Genomic DNA, 24,361 nt, shown 5'->3' with positions numbered 1-24,361 from the left:
GCCACCCGCGTCCCATAAGTACAGTCATACCTCGGGTTAAATATGCTTCGATTTGAGCGCGTTCGAGTTGCGCTCCTCGGCAACCCGGAAGTAACGGAGCGCGTTACTTCCGGGTTTCACCGCTTGCACATGCGCAGATGTGCCATCGCTAGTTATGTTTACCTCTAGATGTGAACGGGGCTCCGGAACGGATCCCGTTTGTATCTAGAGGTACCACTGTAGAGCCAAGTTCTGATTTAATACCAAGCTTCCTTTTCTTACTGCCATGAGAAGAGCCTGTTGGATCAGGCCAATGGCCTATCCAGTTCTGCATCCTGTTCTCACCGCAGCCAGTCTGTGGGAAGTCCACTAGCAGGACTTGCCAAACAACAGGACTGGGGGACCTTTGGCTCTCCAGATGTCGCTGAACCACAACCCCCATCAGCCCTAGGAAACAATGGCCGGGGATGATGGGACTTGTAGTTCAGCAACACCTGAAGGGAGGGAGCTTGCCCTCTCCTGCTCAGAATCATGCAGCTAGGCTTACTACCATTAACAAAGAAAGAGAGTTAGACGGAAGTCTTACATCAGGGTCACATTCGCTCATGGCCTCTCCCAGGTCCGAGTCAACTCCGCCTGTGTAGTTGTGCTCGATCTTGGTCTTTGCGCCCGCTTTTGGGGAGGGGATGTGATGCACGCACATGTCCACAAAGCCTGGGAGAACAAAACTGGGTGAGGCAGCGGTTCAAAAACTGAAGAAGAAGAAGAGTTTGGATTTGATACCCCACCTTTCACTTCCTTTAAGGAGTCTCAAAGCGGCTAACATTCTCCTTTCCCTTCCTCCCCTACAACAAAGACTCTGTGAGGTGAGTGGAGCTAAGAGACTTGTGTGTGAAGTGTGACTGGCCGAAGGTCACCCAGCAGCTGCATGTGGAGGAGCGGAGACGCGAACCCGGTTCCCCAGATTACAAGACTACCGCTCTTAACCACTACACCACACTGGCATGATTTTCAGGAAGAGGAAGCCTGTGTTAGTTTTCAACTTTCACCTGGCTTCAACTTTGTACCTGTAAGGAACACTTTCCACATTGATTCGTCTTAAGCCTTAAACACTGGAATTTGTTCTAGCGTGTGCTTTCTGTTCATGCAGCATGCTGACCATGCGCTCTGAAAAACACAGGTCTGCAGCTGTGACGGATAAGGCCAGACAAAACTGATATTGTCAGGGAACTGCCATCAGTGCCGGAGGGAGAGAGCAAAAGCCAGGGGGATTCCAGAGAGCGTCCAGGGATCGGGAGAAGCAGCCCATCTTCTGGGGAAGAGAATCAGCGTAGCACCAGTGGAGAAGGGGGGCAGATGGGGGAAGCGACGAGGCGGTCCCATGACTCCTCGCCGGGGACCAGCGGGGAGAGCACGGGTCCTCCACTGCCCACACCTCCTTGCTCAGAAGGCTTTCGCGCAGAGAGTAGGAGGAGACTAGGCGTCAAAGAGCTTCTTTGCTGGAAGAAGTTTAAGAAACGCCCACTGACGGATTCTGCCAGCGACTGAGTCAGCCATGGGTGAGTGGCTGTCCGGACAGAAAAGGTTCACTTTGGCAACCCAGCCAGGTGTTTGCACCCAGCCGGGGAGATAAGCACCGGCTTACGCACGAGCAACCCCTAGAACCATTACAGATATCTTCCAACTCTTCTTGAACTAAGCTAGCAGCTCTTGACACATGGATTCCTCCTGCTGTCTCCCCAAGATCAAACAACACAAGGGAGAGGATTTATAAATTAATAATTCTCACTCAAAATACAAAAACATAGCATCATCCACTGTAACTGAGGTACAGCAAATATAAAGACAGACTAAATGGAAATACCATTTCTCATAACTTATAATTAGCCGGTGGAACTCATTGCTACTGGCATGAAACTCTCTCTAACATCCTTCTCCAGCCCTTATGGTTCCATTAAGACTCACAAGCAGGAGGGTGCAGCAAATGAGAAATAAACACAAAGGCTGCACTCCCAAGATCCTTTTATCTTACCCTCCTCCAAGACGCTCATAAAGCAAGGTTGGGTTTCACAATACACACAAGTCTTTCAGAAGGAGTCAAGAGCCAAGATGTCCTGACTTTACCCTCACAATAGCCCTGTGATGTGACCACTAGCCCAAGGTCACCCAGCAAACTTCACAATCAAATGGGTATTTGAGCTTAGGTCTTCCCAGTCCTACATTGATACACTAGGCCACCCTATTCCGGGTTAATATTATCTTGAATAAAAAAGGCCAGTCTTTCTCGCCCTGACCTAGCCACTGTGATCCATGTGATGGTCACCTCCAGACTTGATTATTGTAACTCCAGCGGGTGCAGAATGCTGTGGCGAGACTCCTTACAGGGTCCTCGCCGTGGGATCACATTCACTCAGTGCTATACCAGCTGCACTGGCTCCCAGTGGAGTACAGGATCAGGTTTAGGGTGCTGGTTTTAACCTTTAAAGCACTATACGGCCTAGGACCCTCGTACCTACGGGACCGCCTCTCCTGATATGTCCCGCGGAGGACCTTACGGTCTTCAAATAAAAACATCTTGGGAGATCCTGGGCCCAGGGAGGTTAGGCTGGCCTCAACCAGAGCCAGGGCTTTTTCGGCCATGGCCCCGATCTGGTGGAACGCTCTGTCACAAAAGAACTAGGGCCCTGTGGAACTTCACATCTTTCCGCAGGGCCTGCAAGACAGAGCTGTTCCACCAGGCCTTTGGCCAAGGCACAGTCTGACCCCCCTCCTTCTGTAATCCTCATAGAACTCTAGCCCAATGGTTGCCATTAATTTGACTCTGAATTGATTTTAGAATGAATTTCAATTAAATGATTGTGATTTTATTTAAACTGTGTTATTTTTACTGTTGTTAGCCGCTCTGAGCCCGGCTTCGGCTGGGATATAAATAAAATTTTATTATTATTATTATTATTATTATTATTATTATTATTATTATTATTAAATTGCAATGCAGCACTGACACTCAACGCCAAAAAAGGGGTTTCCTCGAAATCCCTCAGCCAGAGGTAGCTTGCTTCAACACACCCATTTGGCAGTCCTCTTTGGCAAGGAGATAAACCACACTGCGAGAAAAGAGAAGGACGATGAAGCCTACCTGTAAACTCCCCAAAAAACTTCTTGCAGACGAGCCTCAAGAGGGGGCGGATGTTGAGTTTCAACTCTTCTTTGGTCAGGTGGATCCCCAGTTCATCCAGAGTCCGGGGCAGGGTGGTGTCAACGTCCCCAACAACCTGGGGAGAAGCGAGGAATTGAGAAGTCAGAAGATTGAAGCAGAGAAGGGTCCAGACCAGGAGCGGCTTAACTTTTTTTAAAAAAGCTTTTTTTAGCATTTGTTTAAATCTCTGCCTTAAAAAACAAAACTGGTGTAAATATGTACATTTTTTGGCAAAGGGTGTTTAAGGAGATAACAGAAATTACTAGGTTAAAGCTAACCGAAAGTCCAGGGGTAGCATTACTATCCATTTACAATGGGGTGGAAGGTTCGCAGGTTATGAAGGACTTGCTCACAAATCTATTGACAGCTGCACAAAATATTATAGCTAGGAAGTGGAAGGGGCAAGCAGAATACAAAATGGAAGAATGGTATAAAGAGGTGTGGGATATAGCTATTAATGATAAATTAACATTTGCCATTAATATTTTATTTTTATATTCAGTTGGAAGCCGCCCAAAGCGGCTGGGGAAACCCAGCCAGATGGGCGGGGTATAAATAATAAATTATTAGTTTATTATTATTATTATTATTATTATTATTATTATTATTATTATTAAGGCAAGATGGGGAATATGCAGGAGAAATGATTTTGAAGAGATATGGAGGGTGTTTGTACTGTTAAAATGGAAAGGGGTCAAACCATCGCAAGAGGTGTTGAAATTTTGGGAGGTTGGATAGTTACAATTTTTATTCTTATTTATTTATGATTATTACTTAGTCAAAATAAAATGAAATAAATAAATAATAATAATAATAATAATAATAATAATAATAATAATTTCTCTTATTCTAATCGCCTTATTTTCTTGGATAAATACTCTGTGTATGTGTGTATTCACAGTCAGGGGTTACCCATCCTTCCATCCATGGGAATCCAAAACATACCTGAGCTAGTATCTTGTAGAGAGGCTCAAGGATGAATTCCACAAAGCTCCGCTGTGAACTACTGGTTGGGGCTTTCTTGGTGAATTTTCTCCTAAAAAACAAACAAGATCAACACCTAAGTGCTTCTAAAGACTAGTTAAAAAAGCCTTTCCCAGTGGCCATTATCTGCATGCTTGAGAAAATTTCTAATCACGGACCAGGAGAGGTAAACTGGAAAATTGCATGTGTGTGCACGTTTTCATTCTCCCAACCATGGGGAGTAGAAACCTTGGAATGTATATGAATTATTACTACTAGAAGTGCCTTCCCCCCCCTACATTCCTCTACCTGAATCTAGATGTTGGGTAGTGTGAAACTGCATCTATATTTTTTCTCTTGGGATGACTATGTAGATGAGTTACACTCAGGGTCAGGAGACGGCCATATCTGGGATATGGAAGCCTTTTTTCAGTAGCACGCAACTTGACTTGCTTCCTGGAACAACCTAGAGTTATTTTCTCAGTCCTCCTTTTTCTAAATATGACATTGCTTGGTTTAAATATTATTCAGCACACTTGGGAGGTGTGCATATGCAAATGACTCACCTTTGAACAATGGGGTGATGTTAACGGAACTCTACAACATCCTTACACCAAACAGAAAACACCTGACTTACTTTCTGTCTTTTATCTCAGCATTTGGTATGCGTAAGATAGTTGCTATTTTTGGGTTGCTAATTTACATGGTTTAGGTAAAGCTGCAATGGAAAAGGATAATGAATTAAGAATAAAAAGCAAGAGCTCCTTACGTCTTGGGGTTGAAGTAGATGTCTCCCCAAAGGCGCTTTGCAAACTCCTGGTAATTGATGTCTCCTATAATGAACAGAAGGCAGGGGGTCCAGTTTATACAGCTTTTGTGGCCTATTTTTCACATGATTTAAAGCATATAGTGAATTTTGAGAGTCAGACTGACAGTTTTATCTTCAACCAGTTTCCTTTAAAGGAATTCCTTCCATTGCGTACCCAGCTTAGACCTGCCCTGGATATGCTGATGTTGCAAAAAGAAGCAATTAATTAGAATGCAAACTAGAACAATGAGGGCAGTGAATCACTGCAGCTACAACTATATGTACGCTAACCAGTTCCTTAAAAAAATAAATCACTTGAGTCTGATTAAGAAAATTAAAGAAAACTATATAAATGGGTAAGGTAATGCAAACATAAATAGCTCTGTTCTCAATTATAATTTCATTTATGGCTACCTATTTAAATACTGCCTTCAAGCTGGTGTACAAAATCTAGTAAAATACAGTATCAGAACATAATGACCATCCAATTCAAGCACGCCAGGTTCCCATCGAATTGTATAGCATAAGTTAATTGGGGTAAAATCAGCAACTTGATCTGTCCCTATGGTCATCACTCTATGGCCATCAAGGACAGATGGCACTGTTACCCCCATCCCAAATGTGTCCTGACCTTACAGTTTCCCATATAAGCAAATGTCTGCCATTCTTGCCTTTAGGAAAAATAAAGCGATGCCCTTGGAAGACCTTCATGGCAGGCGCGAAGCTTGTCTAACCTCTCCTCGCCATCTGAGTCCTAACAGCATCCACTGAGAAGGACTTGATGAAGGTATGATCTATGTGGCGCAACAACAATGCCCCCCCAGGAGTCCTCACAACACTTGATCCATCTCTGCCCACCGGCTCAAAAGAGATGGGGAGCGTGCTCCAAGTCAAGGGACTAACATTTATACGGCATTTATACATAGGCTTTTCATCAAGAGATGGACAGATTCTTAACTAAACTGCATTGCTATCTTATAAGCTGTATGTAAAGCAGATCATACAGTCTCAGTTACGACTAAGGAGGAGTGAATGGCAAGCATTTAGTTACATGGGAGAAAGTAGTGCACTCAGGGACATCACTGAAGTGGCAAACAAACCAAATCTCTGCCTCTGATGCCTCCAGCCATTTGCAGAGCTCCAGCCCTCCCTTAGAACGTGATGGAACCTTGAGAACTGGCAAAGATACGTTGCATACAGAAAAAATCACAGATGATTTTCAATGCAGAAATTGCTAAAAACATAGCAGACACATCCTCACTGCAAGGTTGTGTGAACCTTTCAGAAGGAGTCAAGAGCCAAGGTGTCCCCTGACATGCACACGAACATTTTGGCTGATGCTTACCGTACATGTCAGCATAGATCTTGGCAAAAGAACCCAGCGTGAAACAGATGCTGTACTGGGAGCTGGCAAAACAGACATTGCCCAGGAGTGGTGAAAGAATCAGATTCTCATCTGTGGAATACATGCTGCAAACAAAAAAGTGGTTTTAAAATAAGACAGAACCAGGCAGCACTGCTATCAAGACACACACAAAGGGAAAGGCAGCAGTTTCAGCTGCTACAATAACAAAGCATTTCAGAAAACTTCATTTATGAAGTCTAACAACAATTCTGACACACCAGGGATACTCCAGCATTGACATTTACAATTAATCGATTAAATGTAAATGCATGTTTGATAGTTATAAAAAAACCACAAATTTTTAAAATGATTGAATGAATTAGGTCTGCCAGTTAAGCAGAGAGAACAAAAACTTTGGCACAATTAAAATTCCCCTTTAATGAGTGATGGGGAAGAAATGAAAGTTTAAATTTCATACCTATATCCAACACTGGGACTTCTAACTTTAGCAAATATAAATCTAGGTAAATACTGGGGATTCCCTAAAAAAAAGATTAGGTGTAAGAGTCCCCAAATTTGGTTGGTCTCTCTCTTTTTTATAGAGTGAGCTGGGTGTGGCTTTGCATCCATGGTTATATCCAATGGTGAGTGTCAATGGAACTAACTTAACTCTCAAAAGCATGTTATAAATGCTGGCATTTCTATACCTGATTAAGCCGTTGACTTCATCCACTATGTGCCGCAGCTTGTAGTAAGCGTCAGTAGGAGGCAATTTCAGTTCCAGTATCAGCCGGTCAATCTTGTTAATGCACACGGTCACTGCCAGCCTCTCCTGCACTGCATGCTTGATCAACCGTTCGGTGTTGAGCATGACCTACGGGGACACACAATAGAAGATGATGCCAGGTGGGGCGTGAGGAATCGGGCGCTGACCCTTCCCTGCTGGGAGAGCAGCCTGCAGGAGCATGTATGCTCAGCAATCAGCATGAGGTCCGCTTTTAGAAAATGTGTTTAATGCAACATTGTCTTCCTTTAAGCCTGCCCCATCCAATGACCTTTGACAAAAATAAAGCTCTTAATCACATGGGGAAATGAACATGCAGGAGAGGGAGGAAGATTAAATTTTATGGTGCAGCAGCACATAAATGCAGAGAGAAGCAGAAGATACCCCTTTAAAATGGAGGAAACTGGTGCTATTGCAAGGAGAAGGGGGCAATCTTTGGATGGGTCAATCTGAGATGGGGCAGTCCCTCTTGGTTAACAGAGAGGGCTATCGGTCTTCAGTGATACTAAGGGGAGGGGCATCCATTCCTCGCTCAGAACAACCCTAATCGGATAGCAGTACATACAAGTTGCCCAACTAAGAATGTATTCATTGTGCTATTAACTGGTCCTACAAAACTTCATCCCACATCACTAGAGGTTACCAGGACATGGATAACTGTGCCCATGTCCTGGTGAAAGGTGCTCTGCACCGCTGAGACTCAGTTGGTGATCTGTAGGAAACGATGGAACCAAACATTGCACAAGATAGGCAACAGCCACCAAAAAAAAGTCCTCACATCTTTCTGCCTGTAGCATCTAGAAAGAAAAATGGAAGTTGTGTGATGTCACCACACTTTTGAATTTTGCCCATCTTTACTCCATGGCTGCTTCTTATGCATTCAGGGAAACCTGAAGCAAAATAACATCATGTCATGTGGCTTGCTTATTCGTTGTTGTTTTTAAAAGGGTGGGGGGGGACACAGGGCTGTTTTTCTTCAACACCAGAAATGGGGTAGGAGTGGGAGGACACTGAGAACGTGTGGCTCGTTATGAGTTTTGAGGGGAGACTCTTTGAAAGAATCAGTAGGAAAATTAAAATCAAATACGTAATTTCAAGGATATGAAACTCTGAAAAACAGGACAAACTAAACACACTTTAACAACAACAGCAACAACAACTAATGATTCTATTACTTTAAAAAGAACACCAACCAGAGCCAGACAACAAAAAAACCTCATCAACAAGCAGCTGTTGCCAGATAGCTTTTCTTCATGTCTGGCTCTGCCTGCAGCCTCACTGTGATATTATAGGCCTTAAGACCCCCTCCGAAAAATGCCTGGCCTTGAAAGAAGGAAATCCCAAAAATTTCCTTGGCTGAAGTGTTGCACTACTGCACACATCACTTTCTAAACTAAAACCTGATTCAGCCTTCCTGGCATTTGAACATGCTCCCTGTCTTCTGCGGACAATTCCTCTCATATCTGAAGCATGCTGAATTCTCATAATTTATGTCCAGCAGCATTCCAGTTTAAAAATCCGTCAGCTGCTTCCAGATTCTTGGTGCAGAATCCCAGGGGCCCTGATTCTTAGTAAAAGGTGCTAGCTTCTCATAAGCAATCCTCTTAATTGCAACCTTTCTGTGGAATACATCTTGTGTGAATGGAAAGAATAGCCGAACCCACAAAAAGCGTGTCCACATATACTCACTCCCTCAGCAGCATCAATAAAGAGTACGACGCCGTCAGAAATGCGGAGACCTGCTGTGACCTCGTCGGAGAAGTTTACATGACCTTTAGGGAGTGGAAATATATATATTTATAATCATCCAGAAGTGGAAAGTTGCAGTATGTGCTTCACAGAGAAGGAGGTGAACTGGAATATCCCTTGCACAGCCCTATGACAAGGGAAGAGACAGCTCAAGGCAGAGTTCAAGGGGAAGGAGTAGCGTGATAGAAAAGTAGAGGATGGAGAGAGCCTGCAGCAGCTGAAGTCCACAGGAGAGTTCTGGCATCATAACAATGACTTGGACGACCCAATACTCGCCCCTTTTCAGGGGATCACAAATCTAGCCAGGTACTGGGCAGAAAAGGAGGCAACTCCCTTGATGTACATATCCTGCATTCAGTATGAGCTGATGTACTTCTAGCAGAATCCTAACCATGCCCGTCTACTGTACTCAGAAGTCAGTTCTATTAAATTCAGTAAGTGGGGGTAAGTGCTGCTATAATGGAAACCTCAACTGGAATGAAAGCAAGCTAAGATTACAAAGAATGGTGCAAAAAACCCAAACCCCCAAAACCACACAGCTGCCCAAGCCAGTCAAATTTGGGAGGGTGGTTTTAAGGGTTGGCCACAATTCAGCTCACAATGAAGTATGCTTAAATTCTCCATTTCCAGTGCAACCGTGAGGCTATTCACATAAGGACCTGGCTTGCAAATGGCAATTTATTCCTCACTAAGTACTTCAGGCTGTGCAAAAGACAAAAAAGATGTGTGTGGTCGAAAAGCATCAGCTGAGATTATTGCACCTTCTTCATAATATAAATTTCTCTATATCATTGTTAGCCTGTTTTTGAAAACAGTCTTTTTAAAAACACCTTATCCTGTGTTTCCTGCCAGTTTTTATGTTATGGGGTGAGTCTCCCAGACACCCAAACTCACCTGGTGTGTCCATGATGTTGAAGAGAAATGATTTGCCCTTTGTGTCTGGGAGAACAATGGTCACTGGCGTGCTCTTGATCCCAACGCCTCTCTGAAAAGAAACCAAGGTCAAGACGGGAGAGGGGTGAAAATGTGGACCATGACATTAGAGGGCACAGCATAGAGGGCAAATGACAGTGGCATGACCAAGAACAGTATATATTCCTCAGACTACAATACTGACATGTAACTACGGGAAATGGTTACCTGGTATGGAATTTGACATTATGAGAAACTCAAGCAGAGAGACAAAGGATTGCACCTGGCATTAGTCTTAGTTGGAACACACCCACTGAAATGCTAGCTTTGGTGTAATAATTTAAATAATAAGATGTACACTGAGCAGAACATAGCTGGATACAAGCTCAAGATTTTTCCTGTGAGTACTGGAGACACTAGCAATACAGCAAGAGATCCAGCACACAAGGTGCATGCATTTCAGACCTCTCTGCAACACCTTGTACCGTATCTCCCCCCACATTGCACTTTCATAATGGCTGAGAAGTCTGTGCAGCAGATATACTTACCTCTTGCTCAGTGAAGAGTATATCTGTATAGCAAAGCTGAAAGGAACAATAAAAAAATTTACTCAACAGCCAGATCATTTAAGGTGGAGTATGTTCATCCACGTCCTTTTTCTTTTTTCCCTCCTCTCTCTCCACACACACACACACACACACACAGTGCTTTTTCCTAAAAAAAAATGTTCAGGGCTACTCTCATTTTCCTACTCATATTGAAATACTGCCCCTCAATGAGGCCAAACTTGGATTCACAAAATGTTTAGGGGTATACGTACCCCTGCATCCCCCCAGAAAAAGTGCTCTGTGTGTGTTTGTGTGTGTAGACACACACACACATACACACACACACAAACACTAAAGTAATATGTTTAGGATTCTAAACAAAACAACAAAGGCATACAATAAATAAACAATCAGTAAAGCAATCAATAATGGATGAAGAAAGAAAAATGAAGACTTCAAATCACTTCAACTTAATTTAATTAAAGCATATGGCTGATAATTTTCCTGGTGTTTTGAGTTCTAGAAATGTATAAACAAACTCCATCTTTTGATAAGTTTATAAGACACATCATCTTTAATCTGCTTCAAAACTACTGTTTTTACATATACGTACAGTGGCACCTCAGGTTACAAACACTTCGGGTTACAGACTCCACTAACTTGGTAGTACCTCGGGTTAAGAACTTTGCCCCAGGATGAGAACAGAAATCGTGTGCTGGTGGCGCAGCGGCAGCGGGAGGCCCCATTAGCTGAAGTGGTACCTCAGGTTAAGAATGGTTTCAGGTTAAGAATGGACCTCCGGAATGAATTAAGTTTGTAACCAGAGGTACCACTGTATACAAATTGATGCACACTTAATTGATTTATTAATCAAACAAACAAACAAACCCCATGATGAATCGACTAAGATCTCTTTAACTGACAGATAGCCCATATGCATCTAAATCTATAGACAACAGTATCATAAACCTACCTCTTAAAGGATTAAAAACAAAGTATAAAGGTAACTTACATCCTGGTCATAACGCTTTCTGATCTCAGGATGAGTCTGTTCAACCAGGCAATCCACAAAGCAAGTCTGGAAGGAGCCAGAGAAACAAAAAGAAATGAATTGGCAAGGCATGAATTAGCTAGCTAAATGTGACCAGTCCAGGAAGCATAAGGATGTTGCATCTCTGCCTCTCTCCCACTCCCAATCTGAACTCCCACTCCCAATTTCAGAACTACAATCAATGCACTTTTGCAATTTCCTCACAATTATATCAACAACCGTTATTCGTATCCAGTAAAAACATTAATAAATTCTAGCACCAACCCTATCCTGTTTTATAAAAATGTGAACAAAAGAAGATAGGATAGAGACCTGGCAACTGATAAGCCAGCAACACTTGCAGACTCTCCCTAATAGTTTATCTAAATTGACTGCCCCGGCTTCAAAAAAATCAGTAAGCAAGCTAAAATGATGACACCATTCCGGCATAACTGCAGCTCAAGTGTGAGAAGTATGTGTGTTAGGAGTTGCTCTTGTAGACAGAACTAACTCTGTGAGGCCCAAAGTCTTGGAAGGGTGTCAAGGAACTCTAAAACATTTAACCTTGAGAACCAGACACTGAATCCAGTTTATTCAAAAACAAGAACCACACATGTACTGAGTGAGTACATCAGAATTCTGCCACATCTACGGAATGGACCACAGCTACTCCTGAGCTGCCTTAAATATATTAACTGATGCTAACCTTGCCATGATGCAGGTGCCCACAAAGTGTAACATTCCGAATCAGCTCTGAGTTGTCCATCAAGTCTGCTAGGAAACTAGAGAAGACCAAAGGAACAGGGAAGCTTTCAGTTATACACGCTGCCAAGTAACGTAAAATAATTCTCTTTATCTGAGTTACAATCCCCTCCCTGCCACAGAAACCAAAATCACCAATATCTTCTGATATACTGAAAAAGCTTTTCATAGTCTACTTTGATTTTTAGTTGATAGTTCAGTCACTATCTTTTTAAAGTACTCTTAGTTGCCTTCACCTCTCAAGCTTAATCCACAGCTCTGCCTTTCCAAACTCTTCTTCCACATCACTGGAAAGGGGAGGGAGAACCAACAGGACTACATGGTGTTTATCCTGAATTTTAGAAGCATTAAGATAAAGGGGCAGGGAACCTATGGCCCTCCAGATGCTGTTGGACTTCAACACTCATGAGCCCCTGAAACCAATGGTCATAGACGATGGAAGTTATAGTTCAATGACATCTGGAGGGCCTCAGGTTCCCAACCCTTGAACTGGTAATTGGAAGGAGTTTATATGTGATGGAGGGGTAATTCTGTAAGTGGGTGTGTGGAGAAATAAGTAAACAAATCTGGTTAAGACTTTGTATTATTTGGACTGTAAGGAGAATTAACTGTTGCTTCGTCCCTGTTCCTGCCAACCTAGCAGTTCGAAAGCACACCAAAAGTGCAAGTAGATAAATGGGTACCGCTCCGGCGGGAAGGTAAACGGCGTTTCCGTGCGCTGCTGTGGTATTGCCAGATGCGGCTTAGTCATGCTGGCCACATGACCCGGAAGCTGTACGCCGGCTCCCTCGGCCAGTAAAGTGAGATGAGCGCCACAACCCCAGAGTCGGCCACGACTGGACCTAATGGTCAGGGGTCCCTTTACCTTTAATATGCCCCAAGGCCACAAAATAGAATTGGGAATAAATTTAGAGGAATAACATGATTACTAACTCCTCCTCTGCTTGTCTGTAGATGTGAGAGAGCTAGAAGTACCAACAGAAGGGAGTTGCACAGGGAAAGAGAGAAAAAGAGAACAAACAAGCTATACTCACTCCATCTCATACACTGTGACTGGCAATGTTTGCTCCATGAGGGAGAATTTCTTGGTCTTCACGGGTTTAATAATAGGCTCTGAAAACAAACACAAGAAATAATATCCCTTTAAAGAGAAAAGCAGAAAAGCCCTACCTCAACACTCAGCCAAGTAGAAAAAAGGAGCAAAACACAAACTTTTTGCGTGTCCCTGATCCCAGGTTCAGTTCCTGGTATCTGTGACTGAAGTCTCTGTTAAGGCTTGGAAAGATCTTGGAAAGTTACCTCCAGTCATTGGGTGCAAACAGTACAGATGGAGCAATCCAATGGAAATAAAATTGTTTCTTGGCTTTCCCATTTCAGATTGCAGATAGGTGCTCAACTGAATGACTGCTGATCCAGTATGCTATGCAGAAGACTCCTGCCTTCTCCCTGACAAGCTGGTTCTATAATTTCTCACCTGTCAAAGGCTGTGTGTCTTCCTCTTGCACAATGGTCTCCACCTCTGGACCGTAAACCTCCTCAGCCGTTGGATAGTATTTTTTATCCTCATGCAGCACCACATCCATCCCAGGGTGGTCATCATCGTGGTCTCCAATGTCATCATCGTCATCGTCCTCATCGAGCTGAAAACAGAATGAAGGGCCTTCAGCTTGGTCTCTAGCAATTTCCATCCAGTGCAGTCCCAATTATGGAACTTGGGGTTGGCTCCCATGTGCATGTTCATCACTTGATGATGGCAACATCAAGCTTGCAAAAGTTCATACACTCAGGTCCTGCGTCATGAACACAATGCGTTCTCTGGAAATTGTTAGGTGAATGTTCACATAAAGAATTAATGATTTCCATTGATTTCTATGGGGAAATTTCTAATGCGTTCCCGACCACAAAATCTGTGGTGCATATAGGTAGGTTTGGGTACTAATCCCTTGTGTTGGGGTAAGTGAATTTTTGCACAGTGAGCATTTGTAAAATGGGACCTGCGTGTGCAATTTATTTGTTGGACTTCAAAGTGTCATGGGACACCCAGTTGCCTTTGCAGCGACCGTGAAACATGGCTAGTTTCCTTGAATGAACATGACACCTTTTTTCCATGATCCTAAAAAAATAAATTAACTACTTAACCAAATGAATAACCCAAATATTTAATCATCCAACAGCCTTAACTAAAACCATCGGGTGGCCTTTAGTATTGTTAACATTTAGAGGAAGCATAATCCTCATACCTCGTCTAGATCCTTTGAATCCCGACCCATCTCGTCGTCATCGTCGTCAGAATCAAGCTCTGGGCCAATATAATTCCCAAATTCATCATACAGATCTGTATCCATGTTGCCGGACCCTGGAAAGAAGAAAAGCCTTTGAAACAAGTATAGCAAGGTCAGATTTTATCCTGAAAGTGTGTGTGTGTTTTGTTTGTTTGTTTTGTATTGCTGAATTTTGCTAGCTATTCAGTATAGATATAAGGAGTGTAGGAGTGTGTGTGTGTGTGTTTTCCTGCTTATTGTGTTTTTGACAGCTTATTTGCTTATTTTTATTTTGAACCTCGCCTGTAGCAACCTCCACAGCTGTCAATCACAGTAGCGCCTGGCCCTTATTTCTAGTTCATTTGTACCTCCTAGTTTACTCAAGTGCCCCTGCTTAACCCATCAGGCTTCATAACAGACCCTTGACTTCAGTGGGGCTTCGGCCTCCCTCACCCCGTTTAAGGAAAGGCGTTTAAGACCACAGCCGAAGTTGTCGCCTTTTCTTCTTCAAGTTTCTAGTCCCTAGAGTCCTGGGGAATAAAACACGGTGCGGCTGAGAAACGCCTATATCACACGCATGCCGAATATTACGCGCACCTTGTCTGCCTTCCCTTCCTCCTCGGCGGCGCCTTTCTCAGCACAGAACGGAGCCCTCGCTGAGAGAAGAAGCGCGCGTTGCTCGCGACGTTCTTCTTTTTCCGTCGCGCGCCGCTGCGACGCTGCCGTGGAAGGGCCCTCCGCCGCTTCCTCCGAAAGAGGCTGCCTATCCTATTGCCTGGCCGATTTGTCGCCTCCCCAACCTCATCAAAATAAAATAAAATACCGGTGTTCTGGGAGGCACGTAAAGGCATTCTTCTGATTCTTATATAGACGTGGGAGGGCAGAGAATGGAGATTATAATCAGGCGACCAGCGAAGACAACTCCTTTCTTCGGAGGGTCCTTCGCGTCCCGGCGTGGTCTGGTTGTTATGGAAACCAAACCTAGGCCTCGTTGCTATGGAAACCTGATGCCGAGCCGGTGCGGGGAACGGGGAAAGCGGGGGTGGATTTGGAGACGACTTCCGCAGAGCCCTAAACCGGTGTAATAAATAACCTCAATTCCTCATTATCTGGGAGTGGTACCCAGGGTCGTTTTCCCACGTAGACCCGTGGAACTCATAGGTGCAGGACATGGATCAGTCCTTGGAATGACGCATCAGAATTGAGGGATGAGATACCAGCCCACCCCGAGCTAAAAGGGACACGGGAAATTCCCTGCACCTCAGGGCTCAGGGGCTTCCTCCGAGAACCCGATGCTTTGCCATATTGCTATGCTTCTGCAGTGCTCTTTGCTGTGAAAATCAAGCAAATATTGCAAAGCTACTGCAAATGTTTTGTTCTCGCTCTCCGAAGAAAGCAAAAACCCCTTGGTGCATCTCCACTCCTGGAACCTTTGGCCGCTTGGGAAGTGGGAAGCATAACTGTCAGATTTGAAAATAAGGGATCAGCAGCCTCGAAAATAAGGGATCAACAGCCTCACAGTCTATGGGATATCTAACAATCCGGGATAGCAGCGGGAAGCAGCGGGAAATCGCGCTGGAATAAGGGAATTTCCCACAAAAAAAGGGAAGGTTGACAGCTATGGTGGGAACTGCATAGCGATATTCGCGGATTAGCATTTAGTAGCATGGCTTAATTTCTCTGCACTTGGGTCCCCCCCAATGCTTTGATTCCCACGAGATGTGTTTCTAGAGTTCTTCGGGAAAAGAGTTGTTTGTTTTTTAAATGTCCTGTTGTTTCTAGATAACCTGAGATGGAGGGTGCAATTGACTTCCGTGCTTTGGAGAAAGAGTTGGAAGAAGCTATTGCCGCTGATGAAAAGTACCAGAGAGAGAATGAAGCCAAGTTCCGAGCAGTGCACCAGAAAGTGGCGACATATGAAGAATTCAGGTTTCTCGAATTCCATTGGTCCCTTTAGTTGATGTGATGCAAGAGGCAGTACAGCTCTCCAGTGCTTTTTTTCTTTAAAAAAATATGTTTAAGGGTGCTCTCATTTTTACTCAAGAAAATCACCATTTTATAGTTCAAATTGGGGGAAGTAAATACAGTAAATGGACAAAAGTACAAAGATTCACAAAACGTTTAGGGGTATACGCTTACCCCTAAACATTTTGTGAATGCGTCCCCCCAGAAAAAAACACTGCAGCTATCTGTTTATCCATGAGGTCAACTGCTTGTGAATTTAACCCAATGAACATGCAGTCACATGGCAGGCTGTTGCAGATTATGCATACTGCAAAAGTCATGTGCATTCATTATTTATATATGCCTTAATCAAAGAAATACAACCAGTTCTCCCAACCTCACTCTTGACTTCTAGGTGCCTGAGATAAAGAAGGCTAATTGCATTTTTAAAAGATCTCTGAAAAACCCCCAAAGATAAATGGGGCATTGATGGGGCCTTATCCTATTACCTGCTTTCTGTTAGAATTCTTGCTCCATGACTGCATGGGATTGTTGTCTATCACATGACGGTATATGTTTTGACTCCACAGAGTGGGAAGTGACGGAGACAGGATGTTTGTGTTACTGTGTTCTGTGAAGTGGGACTATTGTCCTTTGTTCTTTTTCTCTTTGCTGTCTGATGCTAGAGAGAGAGGGAGCCATGTTGCAGTGTTCCGTGTGTGTTTATACGTAAATAAAGTAGATTAGCCAAAATGCTGACTTGCTGAGGTCTGTTACGCATGGTGCGCAAACTCTATGGATCCCTAAGTGTGCCGGTGTCGGTTGGCATTGGTCGCTGTGATGTTCAGGCTGAAGAAAGCTTATGAACGATCAACCAGGAGGGAGGGAACATGCCAGTCGGGCATGTGTCTCTGCCAGGGTGCTACTCAAGTGTAGGCTGAACTCCTAACACTTTCCATGTTGCAGTGTGCACCACAGTAAGCTACAGGCAGCAAATATTGTTATATCAGTAGCAGCCAGTGGCCACTCAAAGTTTCAAATGTCCAGGGCCATACAGTGCTTAGCTTGGGTAAATGAAATAATAAAAAATGTTCCTGTACTTTTAACAATTACGTATGTAGAGGAATTTTCAGCAGATACATGTCTTCTCATCCTTGCAACATTATACTAGCTGAGCTATGGCTGCTGAATTTCCCTCCAAATTGCAATAATGCCCCTTTCTCTCCTGCTTGCAGGGATATTGTTTTAGCATCACATTTAAAGCCTCTGGAGAAAAAGGACAAGGTGGGGAAGAAAAGAAATGTGTTGTGGAACTCCCATGCAGTTAAAGCAAACTTCAAACAAGAGAGTGAGGTACAGTTGTCTCAGGTAAGATTGCTTCTTTCCAGGAGTTTGGAGATCCGTGGCTATACTTATATAGAGCTATACTTCTTATTTTATTATCTACGTTTATTTATTTGTGGCAAAACAAAGCATAACAGCAAATGCCTAATAAAATAAAAGTAGAAAGGGATATTGAGAACTAAACATATAGGAACAATTTTCCTTACCAAAATAAATTAATATCACCATTAAGGTCAGTTAAAGTCTTTCTCCAGTGGGGTGGAGAGTGGGCCAGGATCCACTTGTGTTGGGATCTGTGACATTGTTCTTCTCCTCCAGGAGTTGGACCAGCTGCCCAAGACATCTGCAGAATTCTACAGAGATTGGCGCAGATGCATGAAAAACAGCCAAGAACGGTACCAGCTCCTGCTCCAACTTGGATCCCAAAACCTGGGCCAAATCTTCCAAACAGACCTTGCTTTTGGTTTCCTAGGTGAATTCCTAGCTGTGTTCAATGAAAATATCTCCCTCAAAGACCGGGACTCTGTCTTGGAGATTTTGGAGAGTTTTTCAGGAACCAAACGCTTTGGATTGAATGTGGAACTCATGAGTGAGCAAGAGAAGGAAAACTGTCGACAGTTGTTTGAGAAACTGCAAAGGATGGGGACTGACCCTAGCAATCCTCCTGACTTTTCACATGCCACAGAGGGGGAAGGTGTGCCTGGTACCCAAATCCACTGCCAGGCAGATGGACCAACTGAAATAAAATTGATGGAACTGGTGCGCCTTTACAAAGTCACCTAAAGGAAGCTAGAGCTTGTGTCACAAGCCCACACCACATAGGGAAATAATGGAGAAGATACAGGGGATAGGAACGTCCACTAGGAACATCTTCTATCAATCCCCATTAAGATGAGTGGGAGATCATCAAGAGCACACATGAATTCTTGCACATCTCCAGTTAATCTCAGTACAACTTGTATAGAATATATATTTGTTGAATGGTGGATGGACCTGTTTACTGATGGACCTGCACCTGTTTGCTGTGTTTTTAGGTGAGCTCTGCCTTCTCCAGCAAGGCAGATAGTGCATTGTCAATAAATAATATTTGTTGATTGATTTCTGCTGTGGTTTATCTCCTATTTCTCATGGCACTTGTGCTATTGACTTCTGCTCTAGTTAGGACTCAGCAGGGCTTAGCCCCAGAATGAGTTGGCTTTTTCCTCATTCATGGGTAACAATAACCTGAAGATACTGTCGTCCATCCAGGCTTAATATAAACTTGGTTGTATTAAGTATTGTGGGTGTTTGTATAGAATTGGGGAGGAGCAATGGCTTGGTCCTCCAGTGCTTGGTTTGCCTGTCCCAAGTTTAATCTCTGGTATCTCCAGTTAAAAGCATATCATGTTGCTAGGTTGAGAAATACCCTGCCTGACATGTTGGAGGGCTGCTGGCAATCTGAACAGACAATACTAAAAGCCAGTATAAGTCAGCTTCACACACACACACACACACACACACACACACACACACAATGGGGTAACAGCTAGTTGTTCATGCTGACCACTCTGGAGCTGAGACTGCATTCTAGAACTTGTGTGAGCAAAAATGGAAATGGTTCTGGAGTCTTCGTTCCTCCACACACTGTTTAGTATCCTACCTAGTTTGCCTACTTAAAAGAGCAGTGAAGCAGAGTTGAGCTACAGAACTTGTAATCAACCAATGCGGAAGCTGTTGACCAAAGTGTACCACCATCAAATGGCTTCAACGGGGTTGGCTGGAATTGCGATAGTGCTTGGCACTGCTGATGTTCTCCATGCCTTTGCCATTATAGAGAAGGAGGATGTGTTCAAGAAGACCCCTTGCCCAGCTTTTCTGATGTTTGAAAACGCTGCTTTCTTGGCCGACATGAGCTTTGAGTTGCCTTGCAATTGCAAGCCTGAGGAGGTCACATCTGTGGTTTGGTACTTTCAGAAGAACATGGGCAGACACCGGACTAAGGTCTTGACAGACTTTGATGGCACTTTGGTTGTGGACTCGAGCCACATCAAGAGAGGCGTTGACATGCTGCGGCGCTTCAGCATCAGGATGTTCAGCCTCATTGTCTTCCGCGTTCAGGTGGAAGATTCAGGGCACTACATTTGTGGCACCAAGAAAGGGGATTTCTTCTACGGCTACGATGTAGATGTGCAGACTTCCAAAAACATAGCTGTTGCCTTTGCAGATGAGGATCAGCACCCACAAAAGGACTTCAACAGAACACACTTTGTAGTCTTTACCGTCTTCTGGGAATGGACCAAGTGCAATCGCTGCGATGTCAGAGGTGAGCAGCGGAGAGTTGGGCTTTGCTATGTGCAGAGCCCCTATCTGCTCAGGCGATACCGTACTACCATACCAGAGGTGGCTTCCTGCGGCTCCAAGTCTGTCCCAAAGCAGTTTCGGGGGGTTCCGAATAGGAAGCCCGAGGTCGTTATCCGAAGTTGCATGGCACCTTGCAGGAAAAAGATGTCCTCCATGGGAGAGGCATCCATCTCAGATGTCATCTCCAAGCTTGGGGAAAAACCCTGGGTTCCTGACATCCCTATCCAATTCCACAAGCAATCCCTTGGTACTGGGCTGATCATAGCCTGCCCTGGTGCCAGGCCAGAGCATGCTGTTGCTTGGGACAAAGACTCAACCCGGATGTACCTCACTAGGTTCCTTACCGGGGTCAACAAGAGTATGAGGGTCTTCATTGACCACGGAAACCATTTGCACATACGCTTTGCCCAGATGGATGACAGAGGCGTCTACTACTGCTGGCGAGAGGGACAACTGGTGGCTGGCTTTAGGCTCGCTGTTGTGTACGAGAGCCGCCACAAGAGAAGCATTGATGATCCTGAGACACAATACGCCATCAAGGCCATCTTCACAAGCTATGTCTTCATCACCCTCCTCTTTGTCAGCATCCACATTGTCCGCTGCTGTGTTTATGCCTTCAGGTGCACATCTGTGGAATAGCACCTGCCAGGAAAACTCTTCAGGGGCTCAGTTTATTCACTTTTAAAATTTGTTTTAAACCCATTTGCCTATTGATCTAGTAAATATTTAATTTATCAACTGCCTTGGCTCTTAACCATCTGAGCTTAACCAACATATTTCAAAAGCTTTGAATAAGGGCCTTTTTGGAGGGGTTTTTTCTCCTATGTGGTAGCTTTCAAATTTGTTAAAACAAGCGTCATCTCATTCCTAGAAGGAATGGCAATCCTTTAATGTTTTTCATCAGCTTTGGGGGATGCAAAATATTATCTGTTGAAATCTGTTGCCAGTTTGCAAACAAGCTCAAAACCCAGCTGGATTGTGGAAGTTCTAAATTTAAAAAATGCTGAAATCAACAGAGCGTTATCTCTCAATTTCAGTGGTTTGCCAGCGATTTTTACATATAGTTAGAACTTTGATAACCACAGTGAAAAATCATTCATGCTCTGCCTGCATCTGATCCTGGGTTCCAATCTCCAGACCTTGGCATCTCCCCTTTTTAGAATAATTTTGGGTAGAAAGGCAGCAAACTACAGTTTCCAGCATTCTTGTGTTGGGTGCTTTAAATGCAAAGTGTGTTTAAAGCTTTAATCTTCTTTGCCTTCCAATCAGCTCTGCAGATTTATTGACATAGGTTCCTCCAGTGGCTGGTGTTGGAAATGGGTGGAAGGCATTTGATGTCTGCTGTGGTTGCACTCCTAGCAGGCTCAAAGGCTGCTTAACTCAGAATAGGTGATTTGAGGGCAGGGGACAGTGTATTGAGCCAGAGTTGCTACAAAGGCCCTGATAAAGGAAAAGGAAATGGGAAGAAGAGGAGAGTGGTGAGCCCTTATCAATGCTATTTGCCCTTTGGGACACAACAGAGTCAACCTTCTTTTGTCAGCCTTCTTTTGGAAGTTGTGTATAACGTTTCCTATTTAGGTGCACTTTTAGTATTGTTTCCACACTGCTCTTTCCAAAAGTCATGGGAACGTACTACAGAAAGGGCCTTTTCCGCTTTGATGTCCTAACCTGGAACATTCTCTGCAAGGAGGCTTCTCTGGCACACCAAACCTACATTAATGTACAGTAATTCCTGTCCCAGGCAAATATCTTTGTATTTCCTCAGCTCTTTTATTTTCCATTAACTTTCATTATGGTTTTTTTTAACTCAGCACATATGATTTTCAACTGAAAGTACGTGTTTGTGTGTGGTTACAGTATTTATATGTGTTTTTATGTAATGTAACTGTTTTTGTATATATGCACATATAGGTATTTGCTTCTGTAAGGCACCCTGGAAATTCATTGAAGGGCAGGATATAAATACCCCCTATAAATGATGAAAAAAATTGGGAAAGAAGCTACTTTATGAAACACTTTCAAAAGGGAGATTAAAATAAGTGGGAGTGCATTTTTCATGAAAGAAAATAAAAAACTCACCGCTTCACGTCATAATACTTTTAGTGATTGCAAAGGGTTTAAATACAGCATTAGAAATTGACCTGACATTTGGAAATATGCAAGTAATATTGAGAGGCTAACGTACATATATTCGGCAGTACACAAAGAATAGCAGAAAAGTTGTAGATTGTTTATGTGCCAGCAATGGTTACAAAAGGTGAAAATATCTGAGTTTAACATTTTTTCTATCTAACAATAACAATCTCTGCGGTAGTGGTTTTAGTAGGGCTAGTTATCTGCTTTTATGGGCACACAGGTAAAGGTCAGGTTGTATTAAAAAGGTATTTTGGATAAACTGTTGAGCACATAATCTCCCTGTCCTCTTCTGTGTTCAAGTGGCAGTAGAAGCCTATGCCTGTCCACTTCCAAGCAAGTCCCACTGACTTCAATATGACTTACTCAGAATGGAGTGCGCCAGCATTCAGGGCAGCTTTTTAAATGCTTGAATACGACTACAACCACATTTTATATTCTTTTTACTAGGCTAAACCTGTAGCAAGTTCTATCAAGCTTTGATCTTTACACTTGGTCTCCTAGATCAGTAATTATAGAGGTGACTTGCTCACCTGATCATTTGTAATATGTCACTATCTTTCCCGGATGCCCTAATTTCTTTCTTTCTTTCTTTCTTTCTTTTTCTTTCTTTCTTTCTTTCTTTCTTTCTTTCTTTCTTTCTTTCTTTCTTTCTTTCTTTCTTTCTTTCTTTCTTTCTTTCTTTCTTTCTTTCTTCTCTCTCTCTCTCTCTCTCTCTCTCTCTCTCTCTCTCTCTCTCTCTCTCTTTCTCTCTTTCTCTCTCTCTCTCTCTCTCTCTCTCTCTCTCTTCTGCCACACCTCCGTCTTTCAGTATCATTCACATCAGCCTTCAAAATTTTCCATGGCACGGCATCCCTCTATATGTTATTGAGACACTATTTTCTGCAGATTGCTTAAATGGCAGCCCTCACAATAATACACCGGCCTCACCCATTTACTTGGGTCAAGGGGTGGGGGGGGGTGTAGAGACCAGCTGCTTGCTCACAAGGAACTCAACTAGCAGGGGTGAGTGAACCTGACATTTTTTGTGTCTCTTCATTTCTCATTTTTCCAGTCCTCAGTTTAGTTGCCCACAGTTCCACATCTGTTTGTGATAATAATAATAATAATAATAATAATAATAATAATAATAATAATGTGATTATCATCATCATCATCATCATCATCATCAGTGTTTTAGTGCATAGTCTTTCTAATGTACACATTTTTGCAAAGTAATTTCCCCTAATATGCATTTCTGCGTGATCTTTTCACTTACCTATGCCCTTTCCGCACTTTTTACCCCAGTATGTGCCTATCTGTACACATTATTCGGCTGGGGAATGGAAAAGGATGGCTATGTTTCAGTTTGCAAAGTGTTCTGAAAAGTGTGATTTTGGCAAGTTCCCCTTTAAATCATTTCTGAATCCCATTTCTCCTCTATTACTTGGCTAGTAATTGGCCTGGCTGTGTTGCCAGTGGGTAACCTAAGGTTGATAAGAGGCTGCGAAATTCCAGACTCTTCCTGATGGCTTATAAACCTCAGAGGGAGTTATGGAACGAAGGCAGAGGAGAAACCCCGCAAAAGGCAGAGGCTGCCTCTTGGAGGAAGAAGATAAAGGAAGTGTGTATTTGTTGACTAGGTTCTTAAGGCTTTTATCGTCTGACAGGAGGACAGAAAAGGAGGCAGTTGCCCTAAGTTCTGAGGGGTCTGGGATGCCAGGACTGTGAGACGCTCCAACGCATGTACTTGGCTTTATGTAAAACACAGGTTGCATCGATTTAGAAGGTGCCCAAAGGCTGCTGTAGGGGTTAAGCATTGAACTAGTACTGGGGAGACCCAAATTCAAATCCCACTTGGCCAGGAATAACACCTTGGGCCACCAACCTTGCCGCAGATTAGACCATGAGAAGAGATTGTGCTGGAGGCCCATGGGTAGGGTGGAAACTGCAGTCACTAGCCAACTTTGACTGGCATTCCTTTACAACTCCAAATATAGCACGGGGGGGGGGGACTTCATACATGAACAAAACTCATCCAGTGCAGGAGCAAACTAGCTGACAGGGACAGCTTTAAGGTTTTAAATAGCTGTCATATGGGAAGAACAGCAAAGACCCCTCTCCTGATGTGGTCCTGATAACTCGCCACTCTATCCCACAGTGTTTACTAGCACTAGGAGGGAAGCTCCCAATTTCCCCCTCAACAAGACATTTTTAACAGCTTTGCGGGACCGTTTTCACTATTTTGGGATAATTTGCAAGATGAATTGCTATCTTGTCA

At 43.5% G+C, this 24,361-nt stretch overlaps 3 protein-coding genes across 3 annotated transcripts in view; 2 read left to right on the top strand and 1 right to left on the bottom strand.

Moving 5' to 3' along the window:
- EFTUD2 (elongation factor Tu GTP binding domain containing 2) overlaps positions 1-15,078 on the bottom strand; it is a 30,104-nt gene extending 15,026 nt beyond the window's left edge. Inside the window, exons 1-15 of the mRNA XM_081883906.1 lie at positions 14,938-15,078; positions 14,320-14,435; positions 13,554-13,719; positions 13,114-13,192; positions 12,024-12,099; positions 11,300-11,365; positions 10,288-10,323; positions 9,722-9,812; positions 8,768-8,850; positions 7,002-7,168; positions 6,295-6,419; positions 4,911-4,974; positions 4,124-4,214; positions 3,119-3,254; positions 566-693 (exon numbers count right to left, since the gene is read on the bottom strand). Of these exons, the coding sequence (XP_081740032.1) occupies positions 566-693; positions 3,119-3,254; positions 4,124-4,214; positions 4,911-4,974; positions 6,295-6,419; positions 7,002-7,168; positions 8,768-8,850; positions 9,722-9,812; positions 10,288-10,323; positions 11,300-11,365; positions 12,024-12,099; positions 13,114-13,192; positions 13,554-13,719; positions 14,320-14,424 (1,413 nt within the window). The 5' untranslated portion in view covers positions 14,425-14,435; positions 14,938-15,078. The remainder of the gene's footprint in view (positions 1-565; positions 694-3,118; positions 3,255-4,123; positions 4,215-4,910; positions 4,975-6,294; positions 6,420-7,001; positions 7,169-8,767; positions 8,851-9,721; positions 9,813-10,287; positions 10,324-11,299; positions 11,366-12,023; positions 12,100-13,113; positions 13,193-13,553; positions 13,720-14,319; positions 14,436-14,937) is intronic.
- A 235-nt stretch (positions 15,079-15,313) lies between these two features.
- DNAAF19 (dynein axonemal assembly factor 19) lies at positions 15,314-18,726 on the top strand. The gene is made up of 4 exons (XM_081884434.1): positions 15,314-15,421; positions 16,123-16,269; positions 17,520-17,652; positions 17,947-18,726. Exons 2-4 carry the CDS (start codon positions 16,133-16,135, stop codon positions 18,409-18,411), a joined length of 735 nt encoding a protein of 244 aa, XP_081740560.1. The 5' UTR covers positions 15,314-15,421; positions 16,123-16,132; the 3' UTR covers positions 18,412-18,726.
- Positions 18,727-18,889: 163 nt separating this feature from the next.
- On the top strand, positions 18,890-24,087 carry FAM187A (family with sequence similarity 187 member A). Its single transcript, XM_081884254.1, has one exon. It carries the CDS (start codon positions 19,330-19,332, stop codon positions 20,605-20,607), a length of 1,278 nt encoding a protein of 425 aa, XP_081740380.1. The 5' UTR covers positions 18,890-19,329; the 3' UTR covers positions 20,608-24,087.
- Positions 24,088-24,361: the final 274 nt, after the last annotated feature.

This window comes from Podarcis melisellensis (assembly GCF_964234715.1).
Source record: "Podarcis melisellensis genome assembly, chromosome: 13".
Taxonomy (NCBI): domain Eukaryota; kingdom Metazoa; phylum Chordata; class Lepidosauria; order Squamata; family Lacertidae; genus Podarcis; species Podarcis melisellensis.
Note: the sequence above shows the minus strand (reverse complement) of the source record. Positions and strands in the feature narration are given on the sequence as shown.

What these genes read in the sequence shown, in the direction of transcription:
- DNAAF19 (XM_081884434.1), top strand. Translation starts at nt 16,133, where the DNA reads ATGGAGGGTGCAATTGACTTCCGTGCTTTGGAGAAAGAGTTGGAAGAA. An exon ending in GCGACATATGAAGAATTCAG is followed by an intron (nt 16,270 to 17,519) that starts GTTTCTCGAATT and finishes TCCTGCTTGCAG; the next exon opens with GGATATTGTTTTAGCATCAC. An exon ending in GTGAGGTACAGTTGTCTCAG is followed by an intron (nt 17,653 to 17,946) that starts GTAAGATTGCTT and finishes CTTCTCCTCCAG; the next exon opens with GAGTTGGACCAGCTGCCCAA.
- FAM187A (XM_081884254.1), top strand. Translation starts at nt 19,330, where the DNA reads ATGCGGAAGCTGTTGACCAAAGTGTACCACCATCAAATGGCTTCAACG.